The 25,440-nt window shown below is 42.6% G+C and overlaps 1 protein-coding gene across 4 annotated transcripts; it reads left to right on the top strand.

The window, feature by feature from the left end:
- The first annotated feature begins 3,540 nt into the window (after positions 1–3,540).
- Positions 3,541–24,004, top strand: per2 (period circadian clock 2). 4 transcript variants are annotated; one of them, XM_068737955.1, is made up of 24 exons: positions 3,541–3,678; positions 7,760–8,309; positions 11,237–11,329; positions 11,484–11,638; positions 12,163–12,284; positions 12,436–12,637; positions 13,114–13,165; positions 13,779–13,921; positions 14,175–14,253; positions 14,385–14,491; positions 14,593–14,746; positions 14,893–15,007; positions 15,238–15,384; positions 15,662–15,752; positions 15,912–16,089; positions 16,285–16,409; positions 16,557–16,763; positions 18,113–18,376; positions 18,508–19,415; positions 19,681–19,797; positions 20,467–20,689; positions 20,942–21,140; positions 22,322–22,472; positions 22,627–24,004. In XM_068737955.1, the coding sequence occupies exons 2-24, from the start codon at positions 7,879–7,881 to the stop codon at positions 22,789–22,791; spliced, it is 4,428 nt and encodes a 1,475-aa protein (XP_068594056.1). In that variant the 5' UTR covers positions 3,541–3,678; positions 7,760–7,878; the 3' UTR covers positions 22,792–24,004. The 4 variants fall into 4 exon arrangements, with proteins under 4 accessions (XP_068594056.1, XP_068594052.1, XP_068594055.1 ...); XM_068737951.1 differs by lacking the exons at positions 3,541–3,678; positions 7,760–8,309 and having other exon boundaries at positions 11,250–11,329; positions 15,909–16,089; XM_068737954.1 differs by lacking the exons at positions 3,541–3,678; positions 7,760–8,309; positions 16,557–16,763 and having other exon boundaries at positions 11,250–11,329; positions 15,909–16,089.
- The last annotated feature ends 1,436 nt before the right edge of the window (positions 24,005–25,440 follow it).

Here is a 25,440-nt window from a genome sequence, read left to right as displayed (position 1 = left end):
AAATTATTTTCAGCAGAACGTAAATTCATGGGCCAAGGAAAAAATTGGATTAAAGACTTAAGTGATAATTTGACAATAGTAGTATCTGGCCAACAGGTCTATAGAAAGACTGATAGCCTCGGTGTATTTTTGGCGTTGTGAGTGCTTTCTACTTAATCTGTGCTTTTATTTGACAATAATATACCAAATTGTATTGCTTTAATCTCTGAACACAAATTGCTAAACCGTTGGATTTTCACATGACTCCAGGGGTCAGAACCATTCACACGCTCGGCTCGGCCTCAGTGTGTAACAGTATTCTCCAGACTCTTACACTGCTAAATCAGTTGTATGTGTGTTTATTTAACCACACGATCACATCAGTATTCAGTGCAAACAACTTGCGGAGATGATCCTCCTCGACTCACTTGTTTACGCCTTCAGCATGCTGTTTGAGTGAAACTAGAAGTGCCGCTGATGATCATATATGGTAGCTGTTTCACTCCACCCACTCACGCCAGGGATGCCCTTGTTTTCATCGAGGCCCTAAGAACGACAAGGACTGCTGAGCTGACTTGCGTCACTCTCACACATTTTACTTTCCGGCATCAAACAAGGGAAACACTTGCGTTTAATCATCGTGTCTCATTGTGTTTGTGAGCCCTCCATGGTTTTCATGGATATTATTATTCCTGATCCAGGGACATATTAGGATGTCTGCGTCACTGAATGCGTGAGGGTGGATTAGCCTGAGGCTTGTTTCCAGTGGCACTCAAAACACCTACATGTTCATTTCAGTCTGATGGTGAGTTTGAAAAACATCTAAATAAGGCACTGAATACTGTACATGCCCTTATTTAAGTAGCAGTATGTATTAGATGGCAACACTTCCAGTTTATAGCCGAACAGCAATGTCACTTAACAACACTATAAACCTATTACATCTGTCTATGCACCTACCTATCATCTTGTGTATACATCTACATATCTACATGGACATCTAGTTTACCTCACATGACATCACATGTGTGAGTGGAAGAGGATGTGACGGAGGTATGGGAGTTGAAATGTATGAGCATGCACATGCTCCACACTTCTCACCTTTTCTCTTTGCATAGGCTCAGCCTGACTCAGAGCACGGGGCAACCAACACCGGTCATAACAGGCGAGCTCATCCTGCCATCTGGTGCTGGTCTGTTCCTTATGTGGAAACTTGTTATTTTGAGTATGGATCACGCCCAACGACAGAATCAGGACAACAACCGTTTTGATTGGCTTATTTGTTTGGTTTGTTTCAGCGGTTATAAATCACAGTATTTTAATTAGATACATGATTAAACGCCAAAAAAAGATTTTATATTATGCAGTGTGTCGCTTAATTAGACTTAATCGACTGACAACAAATCTTGTATGTTCAGAACTTTCTTCGTGGTTGTTGTTCACTGAAACATGGCTAATTGTCACATTTATGGATTGAAGCAAATGAAACAAATATGTTCGTCTTGTATTAATTGGGAAGTGATGATTTCTTACATGACTCTTTCGTTAATCTGCCTGGTCTCGACGATCAGTTCATGCAAAGCGTCTCTCGAGAGCAGATGGTGAGTCAGTGTCACAGCAGTGTATTTACATGTGTGAATGGAGGTCAGTATAGTGTGAGAGATATAAATTCACACCAGTGAGTCAGGATGGAAACATGTAAGCCTGGTTAAAGGCAAGAGAACTTGGGGTCATTTGGTTCACGCTTTATACGTCCTACAGCAGTGGTTCTCAACATTCTTTCAATAATACACCGATTCTGAAATATTTTCAAACCTTTGGTGCCAAATCCAGGTCATAAATTCACCACTGGCAAGTGGTTTGATCTGCAGCTGACATGAGTCCAAACTCAGCCACTGTATAACCTTCAGCCTGGCTGTTTACCAGGGATTACCTGCCTAAGAGGCGACATGCTTTCATCTCTGCCCCGGAATAGAAAAATGTCTATTATCTACGCTGACTGAAGACACTCAGCTCTATGCCCTCCTTAATTTACCTGAGCTCTTTGTGGGATCAATTTGTGTTTATCTTTGTTGTGCAGATCTGTAAATGGTCTTGTTGAAAGCTGCGAGTTTGACTAAGTTAGATAAGATACAAGCCCTCTATTACTCATAGTGGACCATCTAACAGGGAGATATCCTCAGCCAACATATTGTTCATACTGAACATTCACAGACCGCTGACCGAGACATTTTTGTTGCACAGACGTTTTGGCAGGCGCTGCTACTCAGAGTCTGGTCCAAAGTTAAGGAGCTGACTGTCAATGTGCCGGATATTGATGAAGTCCAAGAGTTCACACCAGTAACCAGCTACAGGTACTGCAAGACATTGACATCATTAGATCCTTAACATAGCAAATCTGTTGGCTCAATCCCAACAGTCAGAGAGAGTCAGTGGAGCTTTAAGAGAGACAGATTTACACACAAGAGGGGGGAAACAAAGAGAGAGTAGGACCGTATAAACATGGTCCTTCAATTAGAGCATTGGGTGGACACAGTTTAGACGGGGGAAGTATAGACAGAGATACACTTCCTCCTATACTCTAGGGTCAATAGACTGGTAAACATTCAGGTGAGATGATACAATTGTTGTAATTGGACAATATGAACATTTTATGTATGTATGTCAGTCTTTATTTTGCCATTGATTGATTAATATACAAGAACTGATTTTTAAATATACTTTATTTCACACAGGCTTTTAACATTAACAGATATTTAATGTAGAAAGAAACATTGGATGTTGAATGTGCTAATTGCCTTTTCTATTCGTCTATTGTTGTCCTGCCCTATGCCAGAACACAAGTATCTTAATGCTCGGGTAGTAAAAACCTAGTAAGAATTAAATAACAACAAACCGTGTTCTTGTTATCTATAAGTATCACAAAGTATACAAGCAATGTTATTATTGAATAAAACAACGCTGCAAAAAAACAGCAAATGCAACATTGCAGTGATTTGTAAGGATGACGATAAATTAGATCACAGACATCTACTGTTATATCACTGTATTGTTGTTGTTTTTTTGCAGAGTCAGGGAATTTGTAGGATTATGCGAACGATTACGCAATGCGCACCAAACACTTCACCCACATTGGCCGAACACACACACTTGTATAACCGTTTAGATAACAATCGGCCGCGCTGAGCCGCTGTGAGCCAACCACCGACACCGCTTCATTCACCGGGCAGCGGCGGCGTCGTCGTCGTCGTCGTAGCAATTTGCTCTCGCCTCCGACACGAGACTGGTTGCCGTGGGTTTCCGCGTGAAAGCGGCGACATCCTTATGTAAAATGACTGACAGCGCCGCGGACCAGCAGCGACGCGGAGCGTCAGTCTTCGTTACCGCCCTCGTGGGGGCGGACGGCGCCTATTGGTTCGCAGCGCCGTGAGGCAGGGAGGGAGGGCTCTCCGCACCAATGGGCGAAGAGCCCGAGGAGGCGTGGCTCAACATGAGGACAGCGCCTTCGCTGGAGATCCAGAGCGGAGGGGTGTATCAGGAAACCTGAAGGGGAACGAGCGGCACACCACAACAGACCAGACCAGCACTGGGATCGTCTGCACGTTTTCTCTAGTCGGTACCATAAAGAGCACTTAAAAACAAGAGCTTACTTCACGAAGACAGCGGGATCAAGAGAGGATTTCTTTCTTTTTTAGTGAGGTTGGTGTAATTTTACTTATACGTGTGCGAGCTGTAATGTTAACGTACATTATTACTGTGTGATTGACATGTTTTTTTAAATGCAACATAAAGCGCTAACGTGAACTGCTCAGAATTATGTGAAATAACTATGTATGAACGGGAAAGCGTTGCATAACTGTGTCAGTGTGAGACTCGATCCCGGTCAGTAGACTAACACCAGGTCAGCAGCCCTGCCCACGGGACAGCGCGGACATAATCCCATCGTGAGGGGGAGTAACCGATTAATGCACTGGGTAAACACCACCGGTGACTTGCGACCATACGTTTACATAAGAGGGGCAAACGCGTTACGCACTAACATTGATGCCTTATGGCGATGCAGCAAAGTTGTTATAAAACCGCTGACCGAAATAACTGGATGTGGTGCATTGTAGACGTGCTTTCTGGTCGCGCTGTCCCGTTTATAATAACAAAACACTCATAGGCATAACGCCTTACATAAAGAGTTGAACGCGGCAGCACATGACAGAGAGTGTGCACCACTGAGAAGAGAATATGAGTGAGCGGTCTCATGATGTTGGCTGTGAGGTAAAACATCTTACATAAAGAGGACATTGCCTCTTTAAGCATTCATTCATGATAATTTGTTTTCGACTGTTGTGTTGAAGCTGTCTATGGCAGAGGTGGGAAGTGTTTAAAGTCAGCTGCTATAATACCCCTCCATTTGGTGATACTCCAACTTAAGTATGAACTTTTTTTAACAGTTAACTTTAATCCATTTGTTTAATGCTAGTATTCAGCTGTAGTTTCAACCCAACCCCTAATTGTCTCTTGGCTGCAGCAATCCGAAAGCACAAAGATACAAGTTTTCTTTTGCCAATTTAAATAGGGGTGCACTGATGAATTAAATGTAATGGCACATGTGTGCATGGTTTGAGGCTACTTTGCCTAAAGGATCATAACACCAAGTGAAGGAAGAAGCCATCCAAAAAGCATGTGTTGGTGAAGAAAAGATGTGAGTAAAGACTTTAAGTGAATTTTGCTCCTTAATTATTTTGGTCAAACAGTCAGTATTTAGCATCATCAGTGATTCTTTTAGTGTGACACACCATTAGGTGATCCAGCATCATGCAGAATATCAGCAGCATGTCTGAATTGTTTGCTTTCATATTCAGCTTCACACAAATGTCTAATAGGATAAAATGATGACGTGATGACATTTTGGACAGACATGGATGTTAACTGCATCATCACTGGTTGGCAAGGCGGTAATTGTAGTTTGCATTTTAAATGTTTCAGAGCTCATTTTTAAGATACTTTTTTTTTTTTTTTTAGACCAAAAGTGGTAATAAAACAAAAATAAATAAATTTGAAAGTTACATTTTGTCTTAACAACACCAAACTTCGTCCAACTAAGAAACAGTACAGGTTTATAAACGTTGTGAATCTGAGGTTCATTAATCAAGACCAAACATCTTCTAGTTTTCAGTGCCAGCTTTTGGTTATGAAATCTATATCTATACCCAGTTTGTCTTAAAATAATGTAAAGTCATGCTTCTGGAGCTGGCTGAGGTGCCGACTCATGGTGCAGTTATTATGGGGTAACGTACCCTTTTAGCCTGCTGTAATAACTAAGTATGCAGTGTTTCACTCTAATTGAACCACTCACTGTAAACTTATGTAAGCTATCATGCAAATTAAATCCATTGTATAAGATGGTGACTACACACTGTAATTAAAATATTGTATAAATATTAGGAAATCTTACAGGCTCTTTCCTCTAGGAAAGCTGGATTCACCACTGCAGCGTTGGCTAGACCTTGACCAAACATAATCAACATTTTGTTTCCAACCCTGATTAAAATCTTTACTTGAATGCTTCAAAGCCATGTCTGAAAGGAGTGTTCCAATGAAAAAGTGACTCAAAATGATCACCCTTAAAGTCCCCTAAGATTCATCAAAGCCAAGTGAGCAACATGTTCCCAACAGGTCAAGATTTGTTCCATCCCTTTGTAGCCCTGAATCATTTTTGGATTGCATTGAAATGACTGAAAGGGCCCAAGAGGAGTAATATATCGCCTTTAATCATGTTATGTTTCTCATCTTGCCTTTTTAGCCACCTATTACACGTCGTACCCACCTCAGTGTGCGATGTAACCGCTTCCTATGGAATCAAGCTCTCTGTGCGATAACTCAGTGTATGATTGGTGGGCACGTAGGAAATCCACGTCCCTCTCCTCCACCTCCTTCCCTGCAGCAGCTCAGCAGGATAAAGTCAATTCAGTTAATGACAGAGGGGGGAAAGGGGCAAATATATTGAATTAGCCCCAGGTAACTCTTACTGAGGAGGTGGATACGACTATTATAGGTTATTATTGGTATGAAACAATGTTGCCAAAACCAAAACATACATTTTGTCAAAATAAAAATAACTAATGTAGGTGCAGAAATTCAGGTATTGGCTATTTGGTGAGAGTATATATACTCTAAGAAGAATACTTCTAGTATAGGAGGAAATGTATATCTGTCTATACTTCCCCCGTCTAAACTGCAAATTTATCAAAGTAGATATGTCCACCTTATGCTCTAATTGAAGGACCATGTTTATACGGTCCTACTCTCTCTTTGTTTCCCCCCTCTTGTGTGTAAATCTGTCTCTCTTAAAGCTCCACTGACTCTCTCTGACTGTTGGGATTGAGCCAACAGATTTGCTATGTTAAGGATCTAATGATGTCAATGTCTTGCAGTACCTGTAGCTGGTTACTGGTGTGAACTCTTGGACTTCATCAATATCCGGCACATTGACAGTCAGCTCCTTAACTTTGGACCAGACTCTGAGTAGCAGCGCCTGCCAAAACGTCTGTGCAACAAAAATGTCTCGGTCAGCGGTCTGTGAATGTTCAGTATGAACAATATGTTGGCTGAGGATATCTCCCTGTTAGATGGTCCACTATGAGTAATAGAGGGCTTTTATCTTATCTAACTTAGTCAAACTCGCAGCTTTCAACAAGACCATTTACAGATCTGCACAACAAAGATAAACACAAATTGATCCCACAAAGAGCTCAGGTAAATTAAGGAGGGCATAGAGCTGAGTGTCTTCAGTCAGCGTAGATAATAGACATTTTTCTATTCCGGGGCAGAGATGAAAGTATGTCGCCTCTTAGGCAGGTAATCCTTGGTAAACAGCCAGGCTGATGTATCAATAAGTTCAAATGCAGAAGACTTCCACTTGGTGAGCTAAAGTACGGAAGTACTTAACACAGAGCCAATCATACGAACCATCGGTTCCATCACCTCACAATGGTATAATTAGCATACTTCTATATCATTATGGGCTGATCGCAGCTCATACTAACCTTTCATCTCAACGATTTGATCTTGCACTTTAGGATATGTCGCTCTCAATATGTTTTTTGCCAGATAGATTTGACTTGGTCTCTCAGATGCTGCAGCAACCTATGGTGGCATTCAGATCAATGCTGTCTAGTGTTTCAAGTGGATGAACCTTTGAAAGGGTTGGAGGGCTCAGATGGGCCAGCCTCACTGTTCTTAAAGGCCACGCTCTCTGTACAAGTGAGCATTTTGACTGTACATCAGAGACTCACCCGCAGGGCTCTTCAGGGTTCAGGGGTTAAACCCTGCTGTGTGCTTTGATATCACACCAGACAAAAGACACCTTTTTGAAAGAGGATTTATGAAGCATCGATTTGTTTTGAAAAGATTTTTTTGAATTTGTGGACGCGAATGAATTAATACGTCCTTGTGTTGAAAAACCATGCCAGTGTTTTGGGAATATTTTAACTGATGTCATACAAATGATGTACATTTTGCATATTGCCAATCATTTTCAAAAGCATAATATAAAGTTTGTATTGTGTTCCTGTTGCCTCTGATTTCGGATCATGTCAGTTTGGCATTAAAATGCAAAAATTATTTGGGATAAGTGATTTGTTTCATTTGTTGGTTTTTGTCACTTGAACACAAACTACCGTAATTATTTGTTGCAGTCATAAGATTCCACCATATTTAAAATATGCATAACTTGCAATGCACAAGGGTTCTTTCATTACTAACGCGTATAATCTTCCTTCAACAGATCAATCCGTGACCTCTTTCATTTTCTCCGGCCTCAGCCTTGTGAAAATGGGCTGATAGCGTTCTTACATTATCCAATTACAACTAACCTGGAACAAGCTCACGGCAGCACTCCTCCTCATGATGTCGCAAGATTCAGACTCCAAGCCCTATCGCTTCGCGGTGCTGGAGGACCAGGATGTAGACTCCTGCAGCTCCATGCCAAGGGGGGCCTCGGGGTGCAGCTCCATGGCACAGCTCCACCGGATGGGCGGCTACAGCCAAGGTGGGGCTGACTTAGGCCTCCGCTCTGAGGGCAGCGACAGCAGCGGTCAGGACCCTCCCGCCTCGCCACACAAGCATCGCAAGAACGCCCGCTCCCGATCGCTCCCTGAGGAGGACGTGGAGATGAAGAGCAGCGGGTCCAGCGGGAGCGGAACCGAATCGCACGGCAACGAAAGCCACGGCAACCAGAGTCGCGGCAATGAGAGCCACGGCCACGAGTCCGTGGTCAGCTCCAATGGCACCAGTAAAGACTCGGCACTGCTGGAATCTTCTGAAAGCAACAAGAGGTCAGTGGTGGTGGTTTTCCCATTCCTTTATATTAGGATAAAATTGACTGATAGCTGAAAATGATGCTGGATTTCACTTCTCATCTCTCGTAGTTAACCTTGACATATCCATATACAGGCTGACGTCTTTTAGACATCCACTCAACCTTCCATCACCATAGTTTGAACATAATGAATGCAGCTATCAGCACCGGCTGTGTTTGTCAGCGTTCACTAATGCCCCTAGATAAGTGAGCCAAGGCCTCAGTGATGGCCGTCCAGGACACGTGTTTGAAACACAAGTGAACTCGCTCAATCGGTTTTATCTGACCTTGAGAGTTTACCCGCAAAACAAAAATGTAAACACAGAATTATTTAAATAATAACTTTTCTATTACCTCCTTGTTGCCAGCTGAGCACTTTCTAAGAGTGACATTTAGATGAACCAGCCCAAATACATGCTGCTCGTCATAACAGTTACAGATACAGCCCGATACACACATACACACCGATATTACTTTTTTTTTTTTTTTACCATATAAGCTCTACTACAGACAAGGGGGATTTGGTTGAATCAAAATGAAAGAGCCCAAATTCTGAGACGTGGTCCAAAGCACCCAGAAATCGGTTCAGACACAAAGGTCAGGGCAGGTCTCAAGCAGTGGGAAAAACACAATGACTGTCGCTCCCAGTAGGAAGACCTGGATTGATGTTATCCGGGGGAGGCTGGCTTTTCTTTTAATGCCAGACAGGTTGTGTCAACTCCTTGTTATTGCCACAGCAACGCTGTTTGTCTGTGTTTGTCACTGGGTGGAGCCTGCAGCTTTCATGGTCTGTCTCTCTGACTTTCAGCTCTATCTCTCTTTCCTCACCTTACCTTTTGAATCCATATCTTTTTTTCTTTTTTTTAAATCACTCTTCCTGTCTGTGTCGTACATCGTTCTCACGCATACACCAGCAATTCAATTGAACTTCTACCCTTTTGCGCCCATATCTTTTTAATCCCTCAACTTCAAGTAGACTCTATATCTCTCTCTCTCTATATGGCTTTTTTCTTTGTACAACATTTCTGATTCTCCTCAATGAAAGGAAATGTCCACACATACACCTGATGAGGTAAAAGTCAAATGATCACACATCAGTGGAAGGTTTCTAGTTAAACAAAGCCACCTTGCCCTGATCTTCACCTCCAGCAAACGGAATGGAAACCAAAATAGAAACACCTCCGCCTCTTTGAGAGCTCTCTTTTGGGAACATGTTTCCACAACTCACAGATTCAGCCCACTGAGCACTAATACATGTTAACTGTCCGGTCTAAAACCAGCTGTGGCATTCTTGAGCACTGAAGGCTATTATTGATAGAATTAGATACCTGCTAGTGCTTAGAGAGGCTATTTGTAAAGGCAGGTAAGCGGATTATTCATAGTAACCTGAGTTGTAGCTCAGGTGAGTCAATAAAAAAAAAAGTAAACATGCTAACGTGTAAGTCTTAATTTTTTAAACCAAATTGACTCCTTTTTTTGTGTTTTCTCCTGTCCATCCGCAATTTATGTAATTTTCTTCGGTGCTGTGAGTTGCTCCTTTATTTCCTTTGTGCAAGTCAGAAAGTCACATGTCCTCGTCTTCAGCTTGTGAACAAAGTATAACCTAAAACAGAAACTCCCCTGCCTCTTTGAGCACCTTGTTATGTAACACATATCAAGCAGAGGGTGGCGCACAGAATCACTACCACTCGGCTGATTAGCCTACGCTGATAAAATGTCTTAGAGTATTACTCTAATACAGGCTTAGTCTGTCCAGTCTAAAACCAGCTGTTCCTTGATCCTTGATCCTTGAGCAGTGAAGGCTGTCTTTGATAGAATTAGCTTGTGCTTAAAGAGGCTATTTGTAAAAGTGTTTCTATTCTTAGCCAGGTAATCAGGTTATACATAACTAGAGTTGTGGTGAGTTAATGCCTCAGAGGAATTTCGATTTAAGAGTGTTAAGTTCGTAGGTTAATGCAATACATCACGCACACGCAGACACAAGCACACACACTCTTCAGACCTTTCTTTCTTGCTTTATTGTGTCTCCACCATAAATACATTGTTCTTTTTTTAACAGACACACAGATAGAGAAACAGGCATGAGAAAGATGGGACATATTAAAAACACTACAGGGTGAATTTGACAAAACAAATTAACTCCGTCCACATAATTAGTTAATTGGGATTATTTAAGAAGATAATTTTTTTTAACAAAGCAGCCATGTGTACTACCGTCTTTAAATCATATTTTATTAGTATTGCATACTATAATAATATTACAGATAATGCTCTGACCTGTAGCCTGTGAAAGTATTTGTGGTCATGGATTTATAACAAGCCATTCAAATAGCCGATGAGGCCTTCGTTAAAGCTTTATCTCTGCTGTGATGAAATGAGCTTGCGAGAGACAATTAGTTAGAATCACAAAGTGTGATGTTGATTGTCATTCCAAACAAAACTAAGACTGAGCAGTAAATCCCTTTAGTCATATTGTAATGGGATTCTTATGTGTTTGTTATGTGATCAGTCGTCAACCTTACGAGCAGCGAGGTGAAAGCTAACGACGTGGCATAAATTTGTGGGTGGCATCTGGGGGGGCAATTAGAGTGTCGGGGTGGCACTGAGCACCTTAGCAACAGCAGGTGTCTCAGCTGGGTGAAAATTAGGTGTGTCTTTGTGTGTGTTTGTGTGTGTGAAAATTGTGAAATTGGTGCTTCAGAAATATCCAAAAATGATGCCAACATTTTTTGTACCCTAACAGACGACTGTCTCAGTTTTGATTTAGTGAGGCAGGAGTTGAAATCAGTAGATTAGTTGCGAGTCTCTTCCTCTCTGTCTGTGTCTCTCTTCGAGGGGATTAAAGTAATCTTTTTTTGGCTCTATTTGATGCAAAATGTTGAATTGTCCTTCTCTTCCCCACACCTCGAACTCTCACAGTCCGTCTCCTCCCAGCAGCTCGAACGCCTTCAGCCTGCTGAGCTCAGAGCAGGACAACCCTTCAACCAGCGGCTGCAGGTTAGTGCACTGACCACCACTGTAACACTGAAAACATTAAAATATGGTGCACATTCTCTATGACTAGCTTTTTTAAAATCTCTTTTTGAGGGAATATGTGACTGCAGTATCTGACTTGCCGCTGTGCATGCGCGTGTGATTGTGCATCTTGCAGTAGTCAGGAGTCTGCCAAAGCCAAGACCCAGAAGGAGATGATCAAAACTCTGAAAGAGCTGAAGCATCACCTGCCCGCTGAGAAGAGACACAACAGCAAGTCCTCCACTTTGAACACCCTCAAGTACGCGCTGCGCTGCGTCAAACAAGTGGAAGGTAAAGTGCATTCATGTGTCTCTGCTCGTGTCTTGTTTGTTAATGTCAACCACTACACAGTGCTTTTTTATGGTCTGTTCCATGAAAGGAGCTATTATTAAGCTATAACAAGAATCTCTTTTCTGTTCTTTGGAAATCAGGAGGTGTAGTAGCTAAATGAGATCCAAGAAAGAAATAAAGACGTGACTTTGCGTAGGAGGGAATATTGTCTAGGCAGATCTATGGGTAATGGTCTGTAAAGGCTTAATTCTACCCTGTTTACACATGGAAGTGGGCGGTTAGAGGTTCAACAGTACCGACAGTTTGGGTGTACGGATTATGGCGCATTTTAGCATAGCACTGAGACATTTGTAATCATAAAAAAATGTCTGTGACTTCACTATAAATAGATCATGTTTTTGTTGAACTCCTTACCCAAGTTCATGTTGCTTTCAGCAAAATATCGGTTTCCACACACCATCTATTCTGTTTTGTATATTGTGCTGTGATCAAACTTTATTAAAATCCCTATCTGTGTGTTGCAGCCAATGAGGAATATTACCAGCTGCTGATGACCAATGACAGTCAACCTTCAAGCCTGGATGTGTCCTCTTATACGATTGAGGAGATAGACAGCATTACCTCTGAATACACCCTCAAAAACAACGTGAGTCACTGGAGTATCTTCAAGATAAAACAAATATTTAGATATTTTTCTCTACATATACTGGTGTAAAGATTGTGAACAGAAATACAACAATTGATTTGAGCAGTTACAAGTTTTCTCATCTATCCCGCCATTTGGATTTCCTCAACAGGACATTTTTGCAGTCGCAGTTTCTCTCATCACTGGAAGGATCGTCTACATTTCTGATCAGGCTGCCTCCATCCTCAACTGCAAAAGAGAAGTGTTCAAGAACAGCAAGTTTGTGGAGTTCTTGACGCCGCAGGATGTTAGTGTGTTCTACAGCTTCACAACGCCGTACCGGCTGCCCTCCTGGAGCATGTGCACTGGAGCAGGTAAATATGTAACGACTAGGCAGCTCTCTGCTGACGCAGTGCCAATAAAAAGCTCTAGATAATACACAATGACTGTTAATGAGATCTCTGTATAGTTAGTCTTCTTGGTGACGAGCACAGGCTGCCATCAACGCGGTGGGTTAAGTTGACCTGATCTTAATTATTCATAAAACTGATGATGTTTGCCCCTCTCAACCAAGCAGGATAGAACAGGCTGAGCTGTCTCATGGGCTAAAACGAAAGATGTCAATGATGAGATATGATTTGTCCCCCATATGCCTGGAAATACTTTGGCTAGCACATCAACTTTAGCATCAACTCTGTTTAAATTAATTGCATTTAAGTGCAGAGCTGCGCTCCTCAGTGATGTTTTTTGATGGAATTAATCTTCAACACCTGCTGGAGCCAAGACCCCGAATAGCATTCAGCTGGATCATGTTGCTTTTGAATTAAAACATTTCTGTTTCCCGTTTCAGAGTCATCGCCGCCTGACTGCATGCAGGAGAAGTCCTTCTTCTGTCGCATCAGGTGGGTGTGTGTTGGTTAAAACCCGGCGTCAGGCCATCTGCTGCTCGAACCTGTGTGTAGTTTTTATTCATACTTTCATTCCACTCTCGATGTTTTTCAATTAGTTAATGACATCATACGCTTGTGGACTGTGAATAAGATTATTTTTCCAGGCCAATGTTATACTGTACATACAGGCAGACACACCTTACTGTACTTGTTAGGACTTTCCATTCACTCTTTTTTTCAAACCTTTCCTCAAGCCAAACCTTCAGTCAAGTTCTCATTTTGATGAAAAGATGAAAACAAAATCATTACACTCAAACTCTAAAGAACAGAAATAATATAATAAACACATACCTCTCGCTAATTGTATACAGATATGAATGCAAACATAGCTAAACACTGCCCCCTTGTGAACCTGGACAGGCGTTATTTGTGAAAACTTGTACTTCGTTTGAACAAACAAATCTTTATAAGGGCCTTAGCACTGAGCTGGGGTCGGTGAGACCCTGTTGAACGGAGGAAGAAAAATAACCGGCAGTACCTTCGACATGCGGGAAGGTGCGAAAGCCCGTACGTAGGTGCTTGTAGCTTTAATTTTAATTCATCTTTTCTTCTAACTCATTTCTAGTGGCAGTAAGGAGTGCGAGGGCGATCTGCAGTACTATCCATTCCGCATGACACCCTACCGGATGAAGGTCCAAGACACGGTGCACGCAGAAGACCAGTTCTGCTGCCTGCTGCTGGCTGAGAGAGTTCACTCTGGTTATGATGGTGAGCACAACTCATTCAACTTTGCGTCATACTTTTCATTCACTATTCTTTTCTGTATATTCAATTGAACACATTTAGAAAGAAATGTCAGATTTGGTCAAGTTATTAGGAGCTGGGAAAAGTATTGTTATTCTGAAGTAGACAATTCTGTTCCGTCAAAGCATTTTGGTTTTTTAAAGCTTTCTAAACTAGTCCCAATCCTATTTGAGATAGAAGAGACATTAATAATCTAAATATTTTCTCTTTCTTAAAGCGCCTAGAATTCCAACAGACAAACGCATCTTCACCACAACACACACTCCGAGTTGTGTGTTTCAGGATGTAGATGAGAGGTGAGCTATTGTTGGGATGTTTCTACTTCTAAGTTAAAGGTTCTGAGCACAAAACACCCAACTATCAGAGGACAAGAGAATTTATGTAATTGCTCGCCAACTAACAGAGCGATGTGTTTTGTGCATATCAGGGCGGTTCCTCTCCTCGGGTACCTCCCCCAGGACCTGATTGGAACACCGATCCTCCTCCATCTTCATCCCAATGACCGACCGATTATGTTGGCCATTCACAGAAAGAGTGAGTCTCCAGAATTTAATTGATTTCAGAATTTCCGGTGTCTGCACCAGCAATCTGTCCCCATCATGATTTTGACTCTGATATTTTGACTTTCTCTGCAGTTCTTCAATTCGCAGGACAACCATTCGACCACTCGTCCATCCGGTTCTGTGCACGAAATGGAGAATACATCATTCTTGACACCAGCTGGTCCAGTTTCGTAAACCCCTGGAGTCGCAAAGTCTCCTTTGTTATCGGAAGACACAAAGTGCGCATGTGAGTATCACTGTCTTGCCGATATACCGTCTGTCACAGTGGCTGTCAATAAGCCACTCTTTGAATTTCCCAGTGTTTCGTAGAAAGACATTTATGAACCGGGGGCTGTTTGATCTTGATTTGCTGATGTGCTTTCTGTTTACCAGGGGTCCTGTGAATGAAGACGTTTTTGTGGGCACGGTGTCCGCTGTCCGTGAGATGAAGACCATGGAGTCTGACATCCAGGAGATTACTGAGCAGATCCATCGGCTCCTGCTACAGGTGAGACGGGATAAAGATGTATAAAAATGAAGGACACATAGTACTGATTATAGAAGAAGAGGTTGTTTTAAGCAAAGAGATACAAATGCTAATATTTACAGCTGAGGGATTAGAGCAACATCTTACTTCCAAAAAAAACAAATTAAATTTAAAAAATGGAACACATCAGGGGGGGAAATTGTAAAACCAATTTTCTTTCAACTGTCTTACCTTTCTATATCTGTGATCAGCCGGTCCATAACAGTGGCTCCAGTGGCTACGGTAGTCTGAACAGAAATGATCTTGTGGGCATGAGCTCCTCTAGCGAGAGCCTTAACAACGGCAGCGGGAGCAAGATCCGACAAGAGGAGGAGGAAGTGAGCGGCAAAGCTAGACCGGTGAGTAAAGCCCAAGTGACACTGTAGTGCAATGTATTCCAGTCCATGTGGTTCTGCAGGGTGATATGCCAATAAAAGATACTGGGTTGTTGAACTTAAACACAAGAACCGACCGACCTGACTGTTCTTAGACTGAATAACAGGATAAATGCGCTTAAGCCCTGAGTGAAATGTTCATTTAACCACGTTGAGTTTTGTCCAATTTATTCAATATGACTGTATTTTAGGATTGTCCCACAAACATAATTTTAATCTTAGTCTTGTGTCTATTTCACAGCGAACGTTTCAAGAAGTATGTAAAGGAATACATCTTCAGAAGAGCCAGGAGCATCAAACAACCAAACATGACATCAAGAAAAACAATAGCAGTAAGTCCAGCTGACAGCTACCTGCATATTTGTTTTTAAATAGTTGAGAAAGAGTGTCTCAGCAAGACGCAGTAAAAAAATTGTTGGGAAAATGTCATATTTGTTGTGAAACTGACCACATCCTGGAGTAGTCCCTAACTCCTGGCCCTTCTCCAGTAGAGTCCGTACACAAGAGCTCGGCGGTGGTGCGGTCCAAAGACTCAGCTGCTCCCCTCAACTGGAAGGAGACCGGGGCCAATATGGAGGAGAGTAGGTCCTCTTCCCATGAGGAGACGGCCTTCAATGATCAGGCCGTCTGCTCCTACCAACAGATCAGCTGTCTGGACAGTGTTGTCAGGTACAGAGATAAAGACATGATTTTGAAGAATCCTGTGTATGATACAGTTTATACCCAGCCTTGTACTCTTAAATGTCATAGGTAATCCACTTTAATAATGTCGTAGAACAAAACCTTTTGATTTTCACCGCTGTGATATCACCTACTCTTGCAGATACCTAGTTTATTGATGGTGTGTTTCTATGATTACTGCAGGTACTTGGAGAGCTGTAATGTTCCCATCACAATGAAGAGGAAGTGCCAGTCTTCCTCTAACACCACGTCCTCTAACTCGGATGAGGACAAACAGAAAGGACCTAACAGCACGCAGGTGCCTCAAGGTATGTGTTCACACTATCAAGAAACGATAGCAGACACTTATTGTCATCTTATCATACAAAGCTACGGCCTTTCCTTTAAACTTCTCTCTCAGATTCTACAATGCCAGTTCCTTGTCAGTATATCTTGTTCTCTGGTCTCTTTGGCAGAACCAGCCTTGTTGAAGAATCAGTCTGCTCTCTCCGCTTTGGATGATCGAAACAAAAAGTCCAGTGACGCGGCCACAGCAGTGGGGGGCACTTCGCTGCCCCTGCCTGTACCTAACAAACCAGAAAGCGTGGTGTCCATAACCAGCCAGTGTAGCTACAGTAGCACCATAGTGCATGTTGGGGACAAGAAACCTCAACCAGAGTCAGGTACAGTGCCGTAAAAAAATCTTTGCTTCCTACCTGATTTCTTCTATTGTTGCATATTTATCATACAAAGATATCAGATCTTCTAACATAGCTCATCGTTTAATCGCCATAAGGAACAAAGTTATCCAAAAAACAGATCACTCATTTGAAAAGGGATTGGCCACTTGAAACACAATTAAGTGCAATAACTGCATTAGGTGTTAAATATTTTTAAAGGTTTGATATCACTCTTTTGGATTTTGGCCCACAGAAATGTTCAGCTCAGACACAGCTGTAGATTTTCAAGCATCAATCAGCTACTTTTTGAAGATCTGAAACCACTCAGTGTGACAAATATGCAGACATGGAAGAAATCAGGCCGGTGCAAATGGTTTTTCACAGCACTGTAAATCCAACTTTATGTCTTTCTATGTGTGTATGTGTATGTGTGTTATCAGTGGATGCTTGGCAGCTTGTATCTCAAACACAGAAAAGTAAACTCTTCACACTATGTCAATTTTTTTAGTTCTGCTCAATGTTCGCAAGGTGATTGGGTCCCGTCCAAAATAACAGCAGTGGTGGTGATATGGTTTTTTTTCAATTTAATCAAAAAATTGTAAAACGGTTCAGTTGCTATCCTAACAATCAGAATAAAAACAAGGATAGTAATGCTATCTAGTGTTGCGTCTCAATGTTAGTATGAAGTGAAAGTTTTATCAACTGACCAGATTAACATTAAAGCACAAATACAGTATTAAGTACAAATGACCAATGTTAATCTAGAGGTAATGTAGTGCTTTATCTCAATACCACAGGCCAACAGCTGCATACTCATTGGCTGACATGTTGCAGCGAGCATCAGCAAACTAGTGAGCGCCATGGAAGCTGCTTGTTCAATGGCTCCTGTGTTATAAAGTGTATACAAACAGTAATTCACCACCTTGCAATATATAATGTTGCATTGTTCCACAACTTTGAACCTCACTGGATTATTTAATATCGTCCACAATGATGAACGGAAAGAAAAAAAAATCTGTGCAAATTGTTGTAAATTTAGCACAAATATAGTATAAATATTTCAATAGCCACCGTAGTAATCATTGTAACCAGTGAGTAAGCCGGACTCAAGGCCAAATGATCTACCCTGTGATGGAAGTATGTAAGTGAATATTATCTGTGGCCCTGAAAGAGGGTTTCCAGGGTGTTTTTTCATAGGTCCCTGTTAAGGCCACTACAATGCTTGATCAACACCGCTGTTGTTATCGTCATTGTCACTGCAAATGCTAAACAGTTGTGTTGCATTATACTCCATTTTTCATTGCTTTAGTGTATGTTAAAGTTTTTCTCCGCTGTCACCCTCTGACATACAGAGATCATAGAGGATGTCCCAGGAACAGGAGAGATGGTAGAGTCCAACCAGGGCTCCAGGGCTCGTCTTTCTGTTGTTTCACCTCCTAGTCAGGAGAGGGAGTCCTACAAGAAATTGGGCTTGACCAAGCAGGTTTTGGCAGCCCATACGCAGAAGGAGGAGCAGACCTTTCTGTATCGCGTCCGGGAGCTTCGAGGACTCACGGCGCTCAAAGAAAACTGCTCTCAGTACCTGGAGCGTCAGAGGGAACAGATCGCCAGTGATGGTACCTACGACCACCACACTGACACGTCATATGCCAGTTTATTACAACTTGAGTGTTATGTTTTTAGTTTCTATCTGTAATCATAATATAGTATAATAATAATCAATCATTTTATCCTCTCCAACCTCTAGCTGTACTTGCTGCTCGATCCTCCAAGCAGGTTGGACCGACTGTAGAGCCCAGTGCGCGGCGAGGCACACGGAATAAGAAGACCAAGTCGAAGCGAGTGAGGCAGATGGACTCCTCAGATAGCACAGTGTCCCATCACAGACAACAACACGTGCGGCCTCCTCTTCGAAACCACGGCCTTAACCCAACCTCTTGGTCTCGCTCTGACTCCTCACAGTCGACCTTTCCCATGGCCTATCCCTCCGTGATGCCAGGCTACCCCCTACAGGTTTACCCCAGAGCCAGTTCTATAGCTCCCCGCGCAGACGGCACTCTTCAGGGCTTCGGGGACAGTCAGGGCACCCAAGCCCCTCCCTGTGCCCCACCCATTCATCCTGCTCCCTACACCACCCCGATGGTTGCCCCCATTGTGGCTCTGATGTTGCCCATGCCCTTCTCTCCGATGGCCCCCGGACTGCCTCCTCCACAGCCAGTGTACCACGCAGCGACCGGTGGCTTCCCCACCCAGCTGCAACCGTTTGGCCAGGCTGCCTTTCCAGGACAGGGCTCCTTCACGTCTCCACCTCCCTTTAGTGTTCAGAACCAGTTCAACTCACAGAACCACTTTGGCCTTCAAGCAGGCTACCTGGCCCCGTCGTTCTACTTCCCTCCATACTCGGAAACCTCAAAGGCCCCCGTGGTGGAGGGCCAGTCTCGCTCCTCTACGCCCCAGTCTGGAGGAGGGGGAGGCCCGGTTTCCCCACCCCTCTTCCAGTCCCGCTGCAGCTCACCCCTCAACCTGCTGGAGCTGGAGTTGTCTGTGGACCGACAGGACAGCACAGCGCTCTCTTCTGGAGGACAAGGGAATAACGCTGCTGAAAGGGAGAAAGGAGCAAATGGTAGCCAAGCCATGGAGAGAGAGCTGAAACAGGTAAGCAAGGAAACAAACTTTTTTATTAGCTTTTCCCTCTTTTCTTTTCCTTTCCTTTCTCTCCCCAAGTCTCCTAAAGCCTGTGACTGATATTCTTCACCTGTAACATACTTAAACTGTCAGGATGAAATTTCAGTGCCTCGCTGAACTTTATCAATGTGGGTTGGTAGTCTGCCATGTTTAAAGTCAAATCAGTCTGGACTCATCAGATGAAATGTGGCCCAGGGTGTTAACACATGATATTATTATCCCTTACACCCTTTAGCCGTCTATCAGTCTACTTGGTCCACCTGGACCCTTGTATCGCGAGGGCTCGCCCTGTGTCCGTGAGCGTTTGTCTTGGGATAAAGTGTGCTCCAGGCTGAGGGCTTGCAGCAAAGGGGTAGGCAAATCATCAGAAAACCTCCACACTCCTCCAATCCCATTCCTCCCCAATTCCATATGTCAATTATAACTGTAACAGTTTCTCTGTTTTCTTTTTAATGACTTGTGATTAGCATTTTTAATATTGCAGTGTTCTTGCAGTTACCTTTTTGCCAAGGCTAACTTAACTAAAGCATGAAACTGAAAAGCTTTAAGAAGACATAATCTGACGTTTTGGAAAACAAGGGATCTATTGATTTACTTAAAAATATCTACCAAGTTACACCGAAAACTCATTATAATACATAGTAATGTATGTATGACTGCACATGTATGATTTTTGCATGCCAGAACCAAACTAAGCTTGAACATTACAATGAAAATCACCAGTAAAAACTAGTTTTAAGTAACTATGCTCACTATGCTCAGCCTTATTGTGTAGCTATGATAATCACAGGGTATTGTGTACCAGGTGATTGACAAGATGGACAATTTCCCATGCTCACTGCAGAAATATAGTCCTAGTTGAGTCTAGAAATGCAGAAGCATGTCTAACACAGCCAATGATACGACACCTGCCTGTATTGTAAAGATGCAGGAGATGAAGGACGTTCTACAGTCTGCTGGTCAAAGCTATGAAGTCAAGCTCCTCTTTCATAGTGTCGCTTTTATGTTTGTGTTTTTGCAGGCGAGTTCACGAGGCGATGGAAACAACAGTGACGCAAACTCTTTGTCCAGCGACATGTTGGACATTATTCTCCACGAGGACTCCTGCTCGGGTACCGGCTCAGCCACCTCTGGGTCCATTGGCTCAGGGTCTAACGGCTGCGGAACTTCAGCCAGCGGGACGTCCAACAGCCGGACATCTCAAAGCAGGACGTCAGCCAGTGGGACCTCCGGTAGTGGAACAGGTGTGCACCTAATTTTCAATCTTATAGATGTAACTTCACACATTCTCATGGATTAATGAGCGGGAAAAGCTGAATGCAAGTTGCAGAATGGAAAGTAGACCATAGTGAACAATCAGCTTTGCTCTAACTTTACTAATAGTGATAAGTGCTGACTCTATTTGGACTTTTAGCTCATCTATATAGTGATATAGATAAGCATAGTTAAAGTATTTGTTTCAAAAGTATTAATTCTGTGCTATTTGGGTGTTTCAGGAAGCAACAACAGTAGCCAATACTTTGGCAGCGTGGACTCTTCCCAGAACAGCAAGAAGGTCAACGGTCACTTGAGCGGCAGCGAGGGAAGGCCTGTGGAGATGGACCAGAGAGATCACTTACTACTGCAGGACCCACTGTGGCGGCTCGCTGCCAACACAGATGACAAGATCATGATGACCTATGAGTTGCCATCACGGTGAGTAGGACGGGGGCATAGCCACGGAGGAGTAGGATAGATGCCCTGTAAAGAAACTACTGTTTGATAGTTTACCAACCTTCTGTTTGTTATGGGAGGATAAGGGTAAGCCTGCATCCAGACCAACTCTAATCCTCATTAATAGACAAGTTTCCTGTTTACAGACAATAGAAGATGTGTGTGTGTGTGTGTGTGTGTGTGTGTGTGTGTGTGCAGCCAGGAGACAGAAAACATCCGAAAGGTGTGATGATAGCTTATTTGTGGACACTGTCTGCATTTAGAAAAATACCAAGACTTGTTGTAGGACAATAAAAACTTGATCCAGCTCTTTTCCTCACAAGTTTCTCTCAAAATCCTTCTCAGAGTTATTAAAATCTCGTGCTCTGACCAGGTCGGATTTCCTCCTCACAGGACTAAAGAGCTTATGCATCTCTTGGGGGTTTGTTCTTGACAGTGAATGTCCCAAATTGCTGGACAAAATCAAATAGTGAAGGAGGGGTGAGTCCTGCAACCTGTCGGATTAGATGTAATCAGATGGCTAGTTATGGTGCCATTGTTGATGTTGTCTTTGGAGGCGAGGGTTTATCAGGATAAGTTCAACACTGTGTTTTCAGCACTATTTGAAAACTGTACAGGTGGCGGTTCATGCATTTGACAAATCTGCAATGTCAGTCACTAGATACACATAACTCCTCTCACTATAGCTCTCCTCAGTGCTGTTGTGTGTTTTCTGGCTGCACACACATCTCAATGTGGAGTCTGTGAGCTGTTAGTCCTGCTCCTTCATTTGCACTTGGGTTTGTACTGTCTTGCTTTTTGCAACACCTTTAGGCAGCACCAGTAAATATACTAATAAGCCCCTTTTTACTAAAAAAACCCAGTGTAAATGGTTGTTCAGCATGTGTTGTTAATCCGCTGGTACCATTTTTGACCACTAGATGGCACCCTTACATTAACACAGTCAGTAGGTAAGAGGTGCCTGACTTTCAATTAGACTGTGAACTTGCACCTACATTGTTATCAAAAGGTTTTATGACTTTAATAGCTCAAGATAATTCCTAAAATCTGAGTATTGTTGTTTTCACCATTAGTGATTCTCCAGCATTAATAATATACCATCCAACTCTCTTATTTGCAAACCCAACCCTTCATAAAGGTGTTTGTGTTTGCTGTGTCTGCAGTGACATCCAAAGAGTGCTCAGAGAGGACCAGGAGCAGCTGAGGCTGCTGCAGAAGAATCAGCCTCGCTTTTCAGAGGAGCAGAAGAAGGAGCTGATGGCGGTCCACCCCTGGATTAAGAAGGGAGGTCTGCCCAAGGCAATAGACATCAAGGTAGAAGGATATTATTTTGTATTTTACTGATTCAATTCAGTTCAATTAATTTCATTTTAGTTTGGCTTTAAAATGTAAAATGTCTAGTGAAAGTAATTTCAACATGTGGTCTCTGGGTCACCATTCACCTTGTCATTTTGTCTGTCCTGCTCAGGCGTGCTCCTGTTATGATGCCACCTCAGGGGAAGCAGCAGCAGTGGCGGCGGAGGATCAGCCAGAGCTGGACATCGGTGATACAGAGACGGGGGAGGTCGGCTGCCAGCGGAGGCCCAGAGAGGATCCCTCTAACGCTCTCTCAGACACAACCCGCCTGACATAAACCACCCTATATTTTTATAGTGACATTCATCACCCTTCAGCCTCTTGTTCTGTATGACTGTGAGGGAGCTACTTTTCCATGAAGCATCTCACAGGCCTTTCATTAATGTCTCGGTCTTGCTGTTTACATGTCAAAGAAAAACTGCCTCAACAGTCAAGACTCTTGTGAATATACAAGTGCCAGACTCTGTGACTATGTATGTTCATTTGTTTGTTTCTGTGTAGCACTAAACAAAGCGCAGCATATGCACTGATCAGGAGAAGCCGAGCACAGTGAGTGGAACCGCATCATGTGCTCTTACAGCAGGCAGCACATCAGAGGTCAAATGTGCACCAACCAACTGGAGGCTTGCTTCGTTCACATGCCAGGAAGCGGCTCTGTGTTATACTAACTGCTGCAGTTATAAAGGATTCAGCATTTTTGGGACGTGACTTCCTCTGATACAGCAGTACAACGCTATATCAGCATGCGGTGAGGACAGGTGGAGTTAAGTTTCAGTCACTCCTGTCATGCATTGGCATCAAGCACCAAATTAGTGCACAATGCGTGTGTGAATGAACAGCCTTTGACTCTGAGCATATATATATTATATATATATATATATATATATATATATATATATATATATTTTACATACACCAATTGTTTCTGTATAAAGAGATTTATCTTGAGAAAAAACAAGCAGGACCAAGATGATTAATATTTTATGTAAATACTATTTTTTAAATGGCATCGTTAGCAAAATTCCACCATGGACTGGAAATACTGGAGAAGTATGTTGTTTATGGTGGATGATTAATATAAAATGTGAGGAGAATATTAACGTGTCCTCAGTTTTAAGAGTGTGCCACATAACACTTGAAATGTCCTGATGTTGCCCCTCATAAATATGGAAAAGAGCCTCCTGAGCATCCTGTGGAAGTGTCTGAAGCTCATTACCGTTTTGTGTGGTCACCTCAGAAGTCGAAGTTTAGGGTTATTGCACTGGTGTAAAGCGGCCCAGACAGATGTCAAGTGACTGTGTGGAGAGCTCTCCTGCACTTTGAAGAAGCTCCTACGATGTCGTTGGAGACGAAACTGTGTGCAACTTGGAACATTTCCTGAATTTGTCATTTGTCTTTCTGTTATTTGAATTGACGCTGACAACAATGCACCTTTTTTTCTTATTTTTTACTAAAAATTATCTGTTTTCTCGAAATAAAGTGATGCAGAATTTACAGTGGGGTAAGGTGTGTTGTGAAATGTCTGCTTGAAACACTTTCTACCTTGCATATAGGAGGAGCAGCGCATGTTAGGTTAAATTGGATAAATGCTGTTGGATTGCAGCTGTTAATGGACCGATGGCTAGTTAATGAGTGCTGTACAAACGACTTAGAAAAGATTGCCTGTTTGCAGATCGATGCTTATTAACAAACGGTGAGGAGGGAGCCATTTATTTAGATATGAACTGAATGAAAACACACCTTTAAAGTGTTTGTATTGGGCTATAAACTGCTACTACAAATACGATTTTAGATGATAATTATAGGCCTAATGTTTAAAAAAAACGTGTCTTCTCCATTCTGAAGTCGTGACATTCATCTTCCCGATGCAAATGGATGTCTGTGCCGACCACTGGAACAATAGCTGGGATGTCATCTGATGTCTTTCTCTGCAGACACTCAGATCCTCCGGTACAAGGATCAGCAGGCTGGATCAAAGCGACCCCTCTCCTCCCTCCACTGTTCACACCTGAACTAAATTAACAAAGTGCCCTCCTGCAGTGGTCATTTGCACCTCTGGAGATCCGCAAATCCGGTTTGGTCCCGGCGCAGACTGACGGACTGTATCGAGGTATACATCCAGTCACGTTGTGTGAAATCTGCGGTGGTGGAGGAAGAACTCGGATCGCTCAGGTGGTGTTTTAGAAGTAAATGTGTAAGTAAGTACACTGTGGCAGTACTATGCGTACTTACTCATAATGTAAAAGGCCACTTTTTAAAAGTGAATATTGTCATATATTATGGTATTGGATACGTATTATTGCTGATGCATTACCTATACGCTGATATAAGTTGTGCGCCTACCTACAAAAAAATACTCAAAGTAACTATTAACAGCTATAAACGAAGTGGAGTAAAAAGTGCAATATCTCCCTCTGAAATAAGTAGAGCAACAAAAGGAAACACATTTTGCTAAAGCATATGTTGGCCAATGTTGTAGCTGGTCAAGGTAGAGACAATAAAGACTGCTTATAGTTTATAATAAATAATCATATATTATGATTATTTATTATAAACTTGTTTCAAGAAGTGAAAAGTGTAGCTGTCAGATAACTAGTTGATGAAAAAGCACCCTGTTTCACCTTGAAATGTGGTGGCGTGGAAGTGTAAAGAAGCGTAAAAGAGATGCGTGAAGTACCAGTAACGCTAAATAGAGATGCTCTAGTGTAATCACATGCTCACTGTATTAATCTTTTTTTCTTGTCATTTCACCAACGAGCCTTCTCAGTAGAACGTGTAAGAAATGACACTTGGAGCCATCCGAGTAGAAATGGATTAAGAGTGAGTTCAGAGAATGCTGTCTTTTCTTATTCATTTGTAGTTGTAGCAGCTGACGGTGGCCCTCACCAGGGCCACGGGGCCACAGAAGTCATGTCTGAGGGTGCAG

This window comes from Cebidichthys violaceus, unplaced genomic scaffold, assembly GCF_023349555.1.
Source record: "Cebidichthys violaceus isolate CVI_PGR_0920_01 unplaced genomic scaffold, fCebVio1.0.p SCAF_8, whole genome shotgun sequence".
Taxonomy (NCBI): Eukaryota; Metazoa; Chordata; class Actinopteri; order Perciformes; family Stichaeidae; genus Cebidichthys; species Cebidichthys violaceus.
This window is presented reverse-complemented; position numbering and strand designations above follow the sequence as displayed.

Bases quoted from the DNA above. Each gene is read 5' to 3' on its own strand.
- per2 (XM_068737955.1), top strand. From the start codon at position 7,879: ATGATGTCGCAAGATTCAGACTCCAAGCCCTATCGCTTCGCGGTGCTG. The intron at 14,254-14,384 runs GTGAGCTATTGT...TGTGCATATCAG, and splicing joins TTTCAGGATGTAGATGAGAG to GGCGGTTCCTCTCCTCGGGT. The intron at 14,747-14,892 runs GTGAGTATCACT...TCTGTTTACCAG, and splicing joins GGAAGACACAAAGTGCGCAT to GGGTCCTGTGAATGAAGACG.